The 15,797-nt window shown below is 38.3% G+C and overlaps 1 protein-coding gene across 1 annotated transcript; it reads left to right on the plus strand.

The window, feature by feature from the left end:
* Window positions 1–2,382: 2,382 nt before the first annotated feature.
* LOC124999949 (23 kDa integral membrane protein-like) lies at window positions 2,383–7,604 on the plus strand. The gene is made up of 9 exons (XM_047575200.1): window positions 2,383–2,583; window positions 5,076–5,141; window positions 6,008–6,133; window positions 6,211–6,285; window positions 6,648–6,743; window positions 6,834–6,928; window positions 7,024–7,132; window positions 7,215–7,298; window positions 7,412–7,604. The coding sequence occupies exons 1-9, from the start codon at window positions 2,524–2,526 to the stop codon at window positions 7,532–7,534; spliced, it is 834 nt and encodes a 277-aa protein (XP_047431156.1). The 5' UTR covers window positions 2,383–2,523; the 3' UTR covers window positions 7,535–7,604.
* Window positions 7,605–15,797: the final 8,193 nt, after the last annotated feature.

The following is a 15,797-nucleotide window of genomic DNA, read 5'->3' on the forward strand; positions in this document are numbered from 1 at the left end:
TGGTAGCAGTCAGGAAACATTGTGTTGGTTACAGATTCAGAATTTAAAAAACAAATGGAACATGTTCAGCACTTGCACCTAAAGTTTATTTAAAAAAGTGTCAACAAAATGGCCATTTTGATGTTTTCTGATAACGGATCAGTTTTTAGGCGAGACAAGGAACAAGAAACGTAATCGAACCAAAATCCAGACATTATAACAGTTAAAGTTATGTTTGTCTAAAACTTTGCTGAAGAGTTTCTTTTTTTTATCTGTTTTTCATTCTTTTGATGTTTTTATTGTAACTTGTTTTACCTTTGTTTTAATTTATTGTGCATCATTTTGTCTTTTTACTAGTTTATTGTGAAGCACTTTGGGTTTTTTTTTTGTTTTTTACCTGAGAAAGGTGCTATATATAAAAAAATTACTTACTTACTTGTTTCATCATATTTTCCAGTATCTCAATTAAAATGCTTTGTGGAGTTCCTCAGGGAATGATACTAGGGCCTTTGTTTTTTAAGGTATATTAGTGTTTGTCTCAAGAAGAAAGGTTACTTTCTACTCTATTCTCTCAAAGCATCTAATTCCTCGGAGCATTGAAATATCTTGGGGAGTTCCTCAGGGAAGGATATTAGTGCCTTTGCTTTTTTCAGCGTTTATGTTTTGTATACACAGAGAAGTTGTTTTCTGATATGGGATCAATTTTTAAGAGAGAAATAGAACAAGAAATGCAATGGAACCAAAATCCAGTTCAACTTTGTTGTGTTTGACTCAAAGACTTGAATCCTAAAACTCTGTCTCATCAAATTGTCCATTTTTGTCAGAATATTAAAATATCTTGGGGAGTTCCTCAGAGAATGATACCAGGGCCTCTGCTTTTTATCAGCATGGGCCATTATGGTCATTTTCTGATGAAGGATCACTTTACGATCAGAGAAATGGAAAATCCAGAGATCGTAAAAGTTTGTCATGTCAGTCTCAAAAAGAAAGTCTTGAATCCAAAAACTCCTTGTTTCATCACAATTAAAATGTATCATGGAGTTCCTCAAGGAATGATACTCGGGCCTCTAAAATTATCGTATATAAGTGTATGTCTCATAAAAGAATGTTTACTTTCTACTCTATTGCGCTTTGTCTCATCAAATTGTCTAATTTTTAGAATATTAAAATACATTGTGGAGTTCCTCAGGGAACCTTTCCTCATTTTTTTGGATCATTTCTTTTCTTCATTGTTTATGGTTTGTATACACTAAAAATGTGTTTACAAAACAACGGCCAAATTGTTCATTTTCTGACTCAGGCTCAGTTTCAATGAAACTGCAATCGTATAAAAGTATATGATGATATTGTTACAAATCCAGACATTATAAACTTTCAGTTTTGTCGTCCGTTTCAGAAAGGAGGATTTGAATTGTAAAACTGTGTCAAAGAATTCTTTGTCAATTAAAATACCTTTTTGGATTTCCTCAGGAAATGATTTTAGGGCCTCTGGTTCTCCGCATCATTAAGACATCTGAGTTCATGGTATGCAAAACCAACTCGTGCTACTTTTTATATATAGTCATGGTGATGATTTCAGAAGAAACCCAGACATAATAAACCTTTACTTATGTTGTGTTTGCGTAAAAAAATAAAGGAAAGAAGGAAAAGAACTTCTACTATCAAATGTTTTCTTTGTCTCATCAAATGGACTCAATTCTCAAAATACTGAAAAACACTTGTGGAGTTCCTCAGGGAATGTTTTTAGATCCTCTTAATATTAATGTAAGTTAAAATAGAACAGAAATTTGCTTTGAAAAAAAAAACAATAGTTTAAATGTTTAAATGTGCTTACTTAAAAAATATACACATTTCTTTTTATATGAGGTGATTATTTTGGTTGTGGTGTGGAGTTGTGTACGGGGACAGTTTGATGAACCTCCACCAGGTGGCGCTCTCATCTCTTAGGAATCGTTTGCTACCAGATTTAGTTCCTTGTTTCTAATCAGGAGTTTTCTGGAAACAGCTGGGAGGAGAACAGGAAAAGCTGGAGGAAGTAGTTATGAGGAAAGGCATCAGGCCTGAGTTTGTTGAGTCTGCCGGCTGCTATGAAACAGTTTCTGTTGCATTGTATAAACAAACAAGCTGTGTTAAAGATATTATTCTTCCTAATAACTACCTCCCTCCTCCATCACACTTCTTCCTTGTTTTACATCCTTTCATCTTCATCACTTTCACTTCCCTCCCATCCACATTTCTTGCTTCCCTTCCTGTTTTTCTCTTTTTTATCTTGTTCTCAATCTTTGTTTCCTCCTAATTGCATTTAATTCTTACCTGGACTAACCTCTCCTCTCATTTTATTTCTCTCCTCTCCTCTCCTCTCCTCTCCTCTCCTCTCCTCTCCTCTCCTCTCCTCTCCTCTCTGCTGATCTTCCAAACTTGGTCATGTTCTTCGTTTGGCAGCCAAACACTCTGGAGCTTTAAACAACATCCATCACCCGCACACACTGGGCTCTGGTCTTCACTTTTGTTTCTATTTTAGCTCGACTCTCTCAGGCGGCGGTCATGGCTCGCTGCAGGAGTTATTTGCGAGGGCTCGCCATCTGTGTCACTGTCCTGCTAATGGTAAGCTAATTGCTAATTGCTAATAGCTAGTTTGTGGCTGGTGATGAGATCTTCAGCAGTGATGTGACATTGATCGGATAAAGAAGGTAATAGAACGATATGTGTTTTAAATTAATTATAATTCTTATTAGAATTATATAATTTTATATTTATGCAAAATTATAGAATTCGTATTCTTTATATGTACTGTACATGAACTGTTCTGGTAACAGATGCTGAGGCTTCATATTGATCCTGTGTGATGCTTTTTTTGTAATGTAAACCATTTTTCATAGTATATATTTTCATATAACACTTATGGTTTGCATTGCAGTCAGTTTATTGAACTGTATTCTTGCTATTATCCCAGTTTACTACCAACCCAAGAACCTAATGCCAACTGCACGCTTTTATTTTTTAAGGTAGCTTTCACAAGTAAATGTATTTGTTTTTAATTCTTAAACAGATGATGTTTATCTTCAAAAAAGGTTTGAATTGAAATAGTGGAGTTCCTCAGGGAACGACTCGAGGGCCTCTAGTTTTTAATGAATGTTAACGGTCTGGGACCCGTGTGGCCTCATTCCTCTGGTTAGTGTGAACGCACAATGAGTCCTGGGTCACGTTAGAGACCTACTGACCAGGGCTGATCTGTGGAAGAGAAGTTCAAATCATTCAGTCAACCTCTGTTAGAAATGATCAAGAAATAAAGAAGAACTTAATGTGAGAGTCTTTCCATCTTGGCCCTAAATCTGGATCATGTCTCCAAGTCACCAACCATGTGTTCCTGGTTCTGGTCCAGTGGTAGGTAGAGATCCATTAGAGACAGCAGCTGATCTAATATTCTACTGACCACATGGTGGCGCTGCTGCTGATTTACAGACACAAATACCAGAACTTAAAGATGGATCAGATGCTGATGGAAGGTCATAGCTATGGTGGCGATACACTACTTTATGTCACCATTTGTACTGGTGACACTTTGAGTCTCCAGTGTCACTCAACTTAAAGTTATGGTTATTTTATTTCAGTTTGATATCAGTGATGCATTATTCACATGTATGTGAAGCACTAACCTGTAACTGAGGCACTATAGAAGATCAAATCATGATAGCAACAAGTAAAAACAAGAATCAATAAGTGTATTGAGATGTTACTCACCAGAAAGCACGTCACAAGTTAAATCCCTGTAGTAAATACAAATTAGGAAAGTACAAATGACTGTTATTCCTCACCCTCTCTCTCTAATGCCTTTAGTTGCCGCTCATGTAACGACCTCCGGCGTCATTACTCAAACATCTCGGTTATTTCCTGCTTCCTGTTTTGGCCGCTGCGTTGCTGTTGTTTACACTCAATCAGCTGATTGCAGCGATTATGTTGTGCGTTCCACTTCAACTCGACCACAAATCACTGGAGACTTTCCCTGTTTTCACTGCGTCTGGTTTGCTGAGGAGAGTCTGTGGTGTTTTTATCCTCCCTCAGACTCAGACTGATGTGAGTTCATGTTTGTATCGAGGTCACATGGTGAAGAAACAGGTGCTTGAGGCACTTTATATTTTAGTTTTCGGAATATTTCCTGAAACTGTTTGGAAAACACATGAAGATAAAGAGTATAATGTTTTCTTTAATAGTCTCTGGACTTCTAGGTTTGTTTGTAAACTTTTGAGCTTTTAGAATCACAGAGTTTCTAGAAAAGGCTTTATGTTTAAGGTTCTTGAACCATTTGTCTGTTTATTTGTTTTTGGATGATCAATTGAGTTTTCTCTTTTCTTTCTGGAGGCGTTGATACATTTTAGGGAAATTATTGAGTTTCTAGAGGAGCTAGATGACCTGTGTTTTTCTAGATGTTGTTAAAGAACCTATTCGTAGTTTTGTAGAATATATTTGAGCCTTTCTTTGCATATATCTGGAGTTCTAAAATCACATATTTGCTTCTGGAGAAAGGATTTAAAGAAGTGTTGAAAATCTAGATTCACAGAATTTCTAGAAAAGCTTTTAAGATTAATGAACTTTTCCCACATTTCTACCTTTGCTTTGAAATGATCAGGAGCTGTTGGCCTTGCAGGTACGTTTTTCCACATTTCTAGAGGTGTTTTCTTTTTACTTGATGGTTTTCTAGAAAACCCCAGAAGACAGAAAAATGTCAAATAAACTCTAGATAATGTTTTCTTTTTCTAGATCCACAGAATTTCTAGGACAGCTTTTAAGGTTAATGAACTATTCCTCTTTGGCCCTGATATTTTAAAACCAGATCTGTTCAGAGTCGAACTCCAGTGATTTAAAAACAATAAGAATCTTCAGGAGAAGCTGAGAATATTTCCTGAGAAAGGAGTTTTCTATTTTCTTTCTCTGTTCTTTTTTTATTTTTTTATTTTTTTGTTCCTCCGTGCAGCTGGACTGTTTGTGAGAGTTTAAAGTCTGGGACTCGGCGTGGTCAGCGTTCCCAGCCGAGGGTTTAGTCTCTCTGGGGATGAAGATCAGTATGGGAGGAATTCTGATCTAACGTTTCCCTGCAGGTTTCTGGTGTCGTCATGATCGGCGTCGGCTTTGCCTCCATCGATGGCAGCATTCCAGTAGAGAAGGTGAATCTCAAGTTTAAAATGAAAGTTTTATTGCCTAGATTTGGTCTATTTATTTCTGTTTACAACACTGTCAACTGTGACACCGTTTTCATGTGGAAGTGATTAAATCATTAGAAAGTAAATCAAATGATGCAATAAATGAATATCTGTGCATTTGCTCTTTTTTAATTTACTGCAAAAATCTTTGATACATTTACAGTTTTTGGAAAAAAAAATGCCCTCACTGCCAGTAGGGGGAGACAAACAGACAAAAAGACAAGTACTAGGAGAGGAACATTTTATGCAAAAGTAGTTATTTAAAGATCTGAGACCATCTGTAATTCTGTGACAACGGACACTAACGTCACTATTAATCCTAAATAGTTTGATTCAAACAAACAAAATCATCATAACTCTCTATCGCTCCTCTGGGTGGTTTATGTGGCAGCAGTATCTTTTTGAACCAATCAGAGTTGTGTTTTAGTAAACGCTGCATGATAGAAGTCGTTATAGGATTATAGGATTCAACCAACACATTTTTACAAAACCAAAAGATTCAGACAAACCCATTGACTTCTTATTTTTTAACTGTGTCAACTTTGATTCCTCCACAACTAAACCACTTAGAGAGATTCTGACTTTTGTGATAGAAACTTCAGAGTCCTGTCTTTAAAAAGAGACCGAGACCATGAATGAGCTCCAACATGTTCATGAACAGGAGTCAGTTACTTTGGATACGTCCTAAATAGGAGTTTTTTGTTTGTTTGTTTTTTGAATGATAAGAGTTAATAATCGAGGCTAAAAAAAACAAAACAAAACAAAACAAAGTACCGGCTTAGATGGAAGTTACGTAGTTTAGATTAATTTTTAAACTCTTTCTGTCTCAGTTGTTTGAGCATCTGTCCAGCAGCGATGGTTTACTGGTCCTCCAGGTGTTCGGTCCTCTCACCGTGATCTTATCCGTCCTGGGGATCTGTGCAGCGTCGCTGGACGTCAAAACTCTGCTGCTGCTGGTGAGATTTAAAGTTTTTTTTCTCCTCGTTCAGACGTTTTAAATCTCCAGACCTGACTTCTGACTCGTCTTCTCCAGTTTTCTGCTCTGATATTCGTGGAGTTCGTGGCTCTGATGGTCGTCGCCTCTCCTCTGGTCCGGGTTCAGGCTCAGGTGACTGGAGGCTCTTTACACTGTCTCTGCTGCCCCCTGGAGGCTGAGGCCGAGTCATACAAGCATAACACATCTTCCAGACACATTTACTTTAATGCTATTGTCAGTGTTATTTAAATCAGAAATGGCTGTTACGTACTTTTCATTTTATTTATATCAAATCTATGATGTTATAGGTTTATTCTATGAGTCGAGAGACATAACTGATATTTCTGATTTTATTATGTTCAGTCAAACCTTTATTAAACGTTTTAGGATGAACAGGAAACGCAGAACAAACCTGCAGAATGTGAACAGCTGTGTGTCGTGTTGTGTTGTGTTGTGTTGTGTTGTGTTGTGTTGTGTTGTGTTGTGTTGTGAAGTTGGACAGCGCTGTGGACGAGTTGTTCCTGAACGTGACTCCGCTCCACAAGGCCGAGCATTACATCCAGGGGGAACTTCAGAAACTCCAGGCCTCGGTAAGTTAGCCTAGCATGCTAGCTCTCAGGAAATGTTTCTATACGAGTTCAGTTGCTCGTCTTTAACTGGAGATAAACTCTGCTCCCGAGGACTCTTGTTGTGGTCTGAGGAGTTTCAAGGACTGGGAGAATCAACTTCCTGCTTCCTGTTCCTGTACCCCCCCCAGCTCCGACCTGGAGCCGAGGTAAGACAGTTATTTTCTACTTCCTCTGCGGACGCCCTCAGCCTTTAAACCAGCTCAGATGTCTTTCATGTCTCTGGTTTCTTTTCTTCTTTCAGCTCTCGGCTCGGTAACGTCAGCTCTGACGGACGCTGTGTGATTTTAGACCGAACTCATTCTCCGCTTCAGCCTCCGCCGGGCTCTAATAAACTCTGGATCCACTCTGAGGTCAATCACAGAACTTCCTGTTTTGTTTTGTAGTTTGTAGTCCTGACCTTTTGACCGTTGACCTTTGACCTGTGTGTTGCAGCCCTGTGGCCCCGTCCTGAAGAGCTACCTGAGCTTCCCCATCAAACTGAGAATAGGAATCATCTCAGCCCTCGCCACCATCGCAGTAACTACCCACTCAGCTTCAGCTTCCGCTTCATCCTCAACTTCATCCTCATCCTCATCCTCAGCTTCATCCTCGGCTTGAGTTTGACTGACGTCTCTCTGTCTCTGTTTCAGATGGCGGCCATCGCTCTGTGTCTGACTCTGGGTCTGGAGGAATACTGGAAGAAGCCTCCGGTAGAAACGACGGTCGACGACTTCAACCGAGTCAAATACCAACCGAAGCCCTCCTTCACCTGACCCCTGACCTCTGACCCCTGACCTCTGACCCCTCAGCCAGATTAAACTACTGTCTCGGGGTTTTCATTTTTCTTTTGTTAAAATTTGTTTTTCTTTTTTTTCGGGAAAATGTTAAATTATCGTAGAGCTGCATTTTATTTATTCAGTTCAGGTCTTACAACTTAACTTTTAAATCTGCTGATGTCATTGGTTCCAGAGTTTGTGGCGTCTATTCTTTCATGTGTCTTTGATTTAAGTTCAGATTAATTTCGAGTTCAGTGGCACATAAAAAAACACTCTTGAGGACCACAAGTAAAACGAAACATAAAATAAGATCAAAATACTGTATATAAAAAAACAAAAATAAAGTAAACTTAAAACAATAAGTAAAAATCTGCTTAAATAATCTAAAATAAATGAGATAAAATCATCTATTAAAATCTTCTGAAATGCAATAAAAAAATGTATATAAGTAAAAATGGAAAAAAACAATTACATGAAATAAAAAAAATCATGAGTAAAAATCTAGTAAAATAAAACAAATAAAATTAGATAAAATAAATACAATTTGTTAAAATAAAAAAAATTAAAAAACATGTGTAAAAATCTAAATCTAAAAGTCTCCATCTGGATTTAACTGAGCTAATAGTTAAGAGTCTCCATTCGGATAATTAATGATTATCTTTCAGCTGGAGATGGGGAAGTTTATTCAGAGATATTTAACGGGGTCAGGAAGGTTCAAACCAAGATCAGAAATTGGACCAGAAACTGCAGCTCCTCAGAGACCAGATATGAAACATCTGGAGGTGAAGACGTTCAGATTAAATGCGTTAATCATTTTATGCTCAGATCACCTCTTCTCTCTCTCTCTGTCTCTCTCGCCCTCTAATGGACGTTAGAGGAACTGTAGCTTCAGATTTTATTTAACTTTCAGCTGTTTCTGTTTGCAGAGAATAAATGTGTTTGTTCCTTTGAAAATAAAAGCTGAAAACCAGATATTCTTAGAGGTTTCTTCTTGAATGAATGAGTGAATGAATGATCACTTGTAGATTAACTCTAAACCTTCATCGCATGTGTTTGTGTGAGAGTGTGTGGTTACTTCTGTTGCAAAAGGAAACAACACATAACGTCATGGACATGCCACACTGGCTGTGATATGTTAATGAGCTGCTGTGTTGTGTTGTGTTGTGTTGTGTTGTGTTGTGTTGTGTTGTGTTGTGTTGTGTTGTGTGCTGTATAACACTGAGACAATGGCATTTCATCTTTTACATTTCACAGTTGTTTTCATAGCGTATTCACTGTAGGAGGCTAGAAAGAGATACTCTTAGCTGTTAACTGTTACCTATGAACTCCGTTCATAGGGAGACGTGACAGGGACAAATAACCCCCCCACTCCACCCCCACTAAAGTCTAAATTAGTTGCACCAGTTATCTGCAAAGCAGTTGCACCAGATTGTGGTTCTTACAGAAACATGTCAGGGAACTTCCTCACGTGTTTTTTACCCACAGAGTTTCTTATTTGAACTTTAAACTTTCCTCCAGTTTATCAGAACTGAAGAAGCTGCTCAGATGAAACGTCTTGACTTTTTTTAAACCACTCTGTCGTGTAACAGACTGTTTAATACAAATAAACTAAAGGCTGCATGAGTCCTAGTTTCAGATTTACAAATCTGGTCCAGTGTGAATCCCTGACGGTGGCTTATGAACTCAAATACTCAAAACTAGATTGCGCCCTCTGCTCTTCAAAAGGGCATCATGACTCATTTTTCATCTGGGCTGATTTGAACAGTCACACGTTTACTTTTTATTTTTTTATCTGTCTCAGCTGCTTCGTTACATCCTTACACATCACTGCAACATCAACTTAAGCATCAACTCACATTTTCCATAATTTTCGGCCCAAAGTTGAACATCCTCTAACTTATTGTGTGTAAAAGTCGTCTTTGTGTCATTGTTGTCTTGGTCCTTTCTTGTTTTTGGAGTTCTGTCACACTGAGGAAGTAAAACTGGTCATGTTTGGAGCTGAACTCTGACTAGGACAGTCTTGTTTTAGCTTATTTTATGTGTTTTGTGTTCTTCTAGAAGGGTTTTAATACCCTGGAGCACTTCACAATGCTGATCTCCTCACGGCTTCAGACGATGGACTTGTCTCTATACTTGTCCTGCTAGATCTCAGTGCTGCATTTGACCCTGTTGATCACAGTATTCTACTGCAGAGACTTGAAAGTGTGATCAAGATCATAGGAACTGCACTAGACTGGTTTGAATCATATCTGTCAAACAGATTCCAGTTTGTCCATGTAAACAACGATTCTTCTATATATACCAAAGTAAGCTATGGAGTTCCTCAGGGTTCTGTTCTAGGATCAGTATCATTCACATTATACATGCTTCCCTTAGGCAATATTATTAGAAAGCACGGCATAAACTTCCATTGCTATGCAGATGATACCCAGCTATATTTATCCATGAAACCAGATGAAAGTAATCAGCTGATTAAACTCGCTCTCAGGCTGCTCTGGAGGTTTCAGGTGGGTTTTTGTTAAGTGTCTTGAAAAAAATTTGTATTGTTATTGGCGCTATATGAATAAAATTAAATTGAATTGTTTTATGGCTTTGCTGTGAAGCCCTTTTGGTTACTGTGAATGACAACGAATAAAACTAGATTGATTGATGTTTTGTTTTCTGTTGTTTCTTCTTTTATTTTCTGGTCCGTTTCTTTCTGTTTTGTAGTTGATTCGTTCTTCCTGTTTGTTCTGATTGTTTCCACCTGGGCCTAGTTTCACCTGTGGTCACGTCCATCTCCTGCTCTTCCTGGTTGCAGTGAAGCTCCACCTCCATCTGTGATTGCAGACAGGCTACAGCTGTGGAGGAGTCTATAAAAGCCAGACTTCTACAGTTTCTTCACTCTCTCCCACCTGGATCATGTCTGTTTCTGTGTGGTTGCTTTGTTTTGTACCATCTACCCCTTCACACATGTCTGTAACTACATCCAACATGTTCATCTCACACTGATCACAGACTTTGTACCTCATACTTTTTTGCTGGCTTTAGTACTTTCCTTTGTTTATTTAATACTTTGTAATTTTACCTTTGGTTACATTTTTCCTTGAAAAGAGTGATTTTGTGTTACCCGTGTTACCAATTTATTTTCTTCTACCTCTTGAGGAGAGAATTTGAACGTAGCCTTTCCTGCATTGCCTTTTGTTCCTTAGGTTTTATTTCCAGCTCCCCTTTGACTCCTACTTCACCAGAAACCTGAGATCAGTTCAGTAGACGCCCCCTTTTATCCAATCAGTGTCTTCAAATCTAAAACATGTCAGGCCCAGGAACCAGTCAGAAGTAAACCTGGTCTACTGGGATGATGTGGTTCTATGAGGTTTTGGATGATTCCTTTAGCAGAACTTTTGAGTCAGTTGGAGACTTTTTGTAAAAACTTTAAATGATGATGAGTTGCAGTGATCCAGTCTGGAGGAAACAATCGAATTAGATTTTCAGCGTCTCTTAGAGAGAGGAAGAAATGCAGTTCATTGGTTTAATGTGAGATGACGCATCAGATGTGATTAATGCGTTCTCATGTGAAACAGGATGTGGTTTGGTTTCTTGTCTTTTACTCGTCTCTGGTGATGTATAGAAATATTTTTTGTTGCTTCACATCCATCTTCTTGGCGTCTGTTTTTATGGACACTCATCACTGAAACAAACCAAAAACCAACGGCTAGAACCAGGTGCAGATCTTCTTCTTCTTGTAGCAGCTGACTGATCAATAATCTGGTAAAAGAGAAGCAGAGATGACACCAGAGACTAAAACCTCTTTAATAATATATGATCACATGAAGCCCCGCCCCATTGATCTGATTGGCTCAGTAGATCTTTGCTGGAGCATAATCGGTTTCCCATCAAAGAGATTTTAGACCTCAGAAATGTTTGTGGTGTGGGAAGTTTGGGCTAGCTTCCATGCTAAACCAACGTTTTCACCCGATCACCATTGAGCTCTGTCCCATTTAGCTCCTGACTCCGCCCACTTTGTGTTTGAGAATCATCCCAGAGACTCGTATCAAAACAGTGGCAGAACGAGTTCCTGGAGGATGTGTGCTAACGAGCAGTTAGCCGGCTAGCTAGCATCGAGATGTTAACCTCAGAATGCTACGGCCAGGTTTTTCATTGAGAGAAAAGCAAATTAATTCACCTCATTGCTCAGGTGATGTGTATGATCACACAAAGCCCCGCCCCAATGATCTGGTTGGCTCACAGATCTTTGAAGATGTTTGACCAATGGGAGCGACTGATCCTGAAGATGATTATTTTTAAAGGTTAACACCTGATTGAGACGTGAAAGTGTGAATGACACCATGAAAATCAACTAATGTTGAAGCTCGTAGCAGAACTGGTTTAACCTCAAATGTTTCTACAGGTCCAATCTGGTTGGAGATTGAGAGAATATGAGAGTTTCCAGCTCTGATTTTTACTCAGCGAATCATATTAATGAGTGCTTTTAACTATGATTACTCTAATCGTATCAAAATATTAACCGGCCATCCGCCAGTCACCATCCGTCTTACTGGACCAGTGGGTTTAGTCGTTTAGATTCGGTTCTCATTTGATTTATAACCAAAGCTAAACCAATCAGCACGTTCAGGTCAGTTGTCATGGGACTCAGACGTTTCTTTCCGTGCTGCCTTTCACCAATTGACTGACTACATGTCACTGATTCATTGGAAAAACGTTGGAAGAGTGATTTTAGACTCAAATTCAGACATTTATATTTAACATTTAAATTTAATATTTCCATTTACATTTAACATTTAGATTTAACTTAACGTTTAGATTTAACATTTAGTAAATGTGATTAAAAAGTGACTTTGAAAAATTCACACCTCATTTTTTTTTTTTTTTTTAGTATTTTGGAGCTAAATGTAGGAAAAATTGTGTGTTCATATTAAGTTGTGCAACATTACAAACGGAACCACATACCCAATGAGGGTGAGAGGATTTTTTGCAACCTCCTTGCAGTACCTCTGCAAGAGGGCCTGTGCCCCAACACACACAAATGTACACATACACCTTACACCTACAGTAACACTTCCTTCACTCCATCAATTGCACCTGTGTACTTCGTGGTTCAGTTGACCTAAATTAAAAAAAGAAAAGACAACTCAACATAGGACACTTCTTTTGGAGTCCAAGTGTAAGTTATTTTACGCTTATAACTGTAGAGGCTCAACAATACAGATAATGAATTAAAGACAATATTTAAAGAAAGAGAAAGAGAGAGACGCTTTTTTAAAGTTAGTGTTTTAAAGTGTATTTGTGTGGAATAGAACAACTGTTAAAATGAGCATCTGGAATCTGAGGGTTTATTCTATTTTCCTCACAAATTTTAGGGAATATGTTACACATGGTAACTATGTGAAAGTAAAAGCCTCTTTTTGCTGAGACAACAACTGAACCACCAAACTAGATGACCCTCCCTCCTGTAGATCACCTCTGCATCTACGTCACCTACATCTACATTTCACTGCAGCACATCACCACATTCCCACTGAGCTACATTCACACCACTTCACCTCCTCACAGCCGCTCTGAGAACAACTCAAAATGGGAAAAATTAACGGATGCCTCAAGTGTGTCTTCATCTTCTTCAATTCACTGTTTTCAGTAAGTGGAAACACTTTTTATTTGTCTTTTGCAGAAAAGCAGAAATGAATCTTTAAACATGTTGAGGTTATATATATAGGTTGAGGTTATACCCAATTTCCCTTCGGGGATGAATACAGTAATCTATCTATCGATAGTTTGAGAAGTTTTAGGTTTAAAAGTTGAAGGTTATTATAGTTGAATATGATAAAACTTTGTAAAGCTTCAAAAAGTGACATTTGACATTTGAAGAGAAAGTAAAATAGTTTGTCCATCGTCTCTGAGGCTCTAGTGTTTTCTACCACAACAAAGGAAAAATAAATTAGAATAAAAAAAAATTATAAGAGGTCAGAGTTTGTGGAGGACATATATAATAATTTTAATGCTTTTGTCTCAACTGGTGCACACTGGCTTCAGTTTCTGACTTAATTTACTCAAAAATTAATATGATTTTAATATGGTGATGGAGTTATTTATAATACATTAGATTAGAGTTCATAACTAACATTAAAGTTGTGCATTTAGATTTGACACAAAGACATTTGTGTCTCCAAAGACTGAAATATGAGGAGTCTGTGTTTACTCGTTGCTCTTTGTCTCCCCCGTGTGTCTCAGAGTAGGAACAGCAGAAGCTCTGCAAGACTTCAAAACATTAGCAGGAAGTGGTGTGTGTATAGATAACACACTTGAGCTAAACCACATCTTTTCCAGTCTCTTTGTAGTAGGCCAGAAACACCTTTCACCTCTTGGTGTTCTCTAATGAAGAGTGTATCATTTGTTAATACTCTTTTAAATATATTAATATAATATTTGTTCTAATACATTTTCCTTGGAACACTTAATCCTCCATATGCTCAACTTTAGTACTGAAACTGTGTTCTCAGGTCATCGGAGTTTTGATGTTTGGCAATGCAATGAGGCTCACCGCCTACAGCGCCGAGGTAAACAACTACGACAACAACAACAACACTCAGTCCGTTCAGTCTCAGTATTTAATTACACTTCTTAAGTTTTAAGAACAAGAAATCTGAAGAAAAAAACAAGAGTTAGAATGTTAATACTGAAATTTAGACCTGATGGAGCCGAACTCTGTGACTGGACTTTCTGTTACATGAGTTATAAATTTATTTATATTTAAAGGCATGGTAAATGTCTATAGCACACACGAAAAAAAAATTGTGCAGATTTTTTGTGGGTTTTTTGTTTGTTCGAGTAGGTTGCTGGGATCGGCATGAGTGTGTTCTGGTCTTGGGTGAACGCCATCGGCGTCTTTGGCATCTCCTCCCTGGGAGTCTCTGCCGCCCGCTCCGAGAACATATGTTTGCTAAAAACAGTACGTACAAAAGTCCATGACAAACAAAGTGTGGATAGAAACTCTCAACTGAATCATTTCTTGTTGCTGTTGTACAGTTTGCAGGTTTCATGGGAGCTGGAATGATCATCATGCTGATCTCGGGCTTTTCTGTCGTCGCCAACGAAAAGGTCTTTCTAAACCACTACTACGATTGTCTTGATGCTAACGGCCAGTTACTGTTACTAGCCCTGATTCCTTAGCTGCTGCCTTAGATTCTATTACTAATATTCACCAATAGTAACCATAACTTTGATATACAGTTCTGTATATAAGAGCGTCTGACTAGTTTGAAATGCTAGCTGGCTATCACTATAGCTTTAGCCCATTTAAGCCTTACCTTGGAGCAGACGTGTGTAGCTTGTTTGTTTACTAGAGATGTAGCTGAAGTGGGTCCTTCCACACTGTTTGATCCACACAAGGCTCCGCTCCTGTTGGGAAGAACATGACCCCCCCAGACAAAGTCTTGGAGAACCTAGTAGCTAGACCACACCACTTCACCATTTAGCTTGACGGACCTTGTTTACATACTAACAGCTGCTAGAATGACCGTTTGGGGGCGGGGTTTAGCGAAAAGTCAATTAGTAGAGTGGAAGGGATGAAAAGTGGCGAATGGATGAAAAAAGTCAAAGGGATGAGACGAGGAAAGTGGAAGGGATGGAAAAATCAAAGGACAGTGATGAGACGGACTTGCTCTTCCCTCTAAAAATTTTAGATTTCAGTTTCCACACTTCACATTTTTCAAAAATGAAATTGAACATAGAAAATTACACAGAAACAAAATAAAAATATGAATCGGCAAGAACCTGATCTCATGTGTTTAACATAACCAGTCCATTTAGACCACATCCTATAAAATTTCTCAGTTAGTCTTCCATCCCCTGCACATCCTAACCGGAAGTCACGATGTTGGTGTTTGACAGATAATATACAGCGGACTGTTTTGCTATTGTTTTCATGCAGGAAACAACTGGCTCAGACCAGATCTATGCATGGGTATCCAACCAGTCACCCGAACAGTAAATCCAAACCCCAGTTGGTTTGTCATATTCACATAAAATAATAATAACAACTACTGTACTATTTTCTTCTGCAGGTCTACAGGGAGATCATCTCCCCGTACTTACACAATGGCTTTGAAATCATCATAGGCATCTCTTTTGGATTGTCTGCCATTGCAGTAAGCTCCTCTCATTCTTATTTGTTGTTGTTGTAGTATGTTCGCATCAAGTCTCAAGAAGCCAATGAGAAGCAGAGTTGGCAAGTAATGAAGCAGCATGTCATGAAGCTAGCTAG

The sequence above is a fragment of the Mugil cephalus genome, chromosome 22 (assembly GCF_022458985.1).
Source record: "Mugil cephalus isolate CIBA_MC_2020 chromosome 22, CIBA_Mcephalus_1.1, whole genome shotgun sequence".
In the NCBI taxonomy this organism is placed as follows: Eukaryota; Metazoa; Chordata; class Actinopteri; order Mugiliformes; family Mugilidae; genus Mugil; species Mugil cephalus.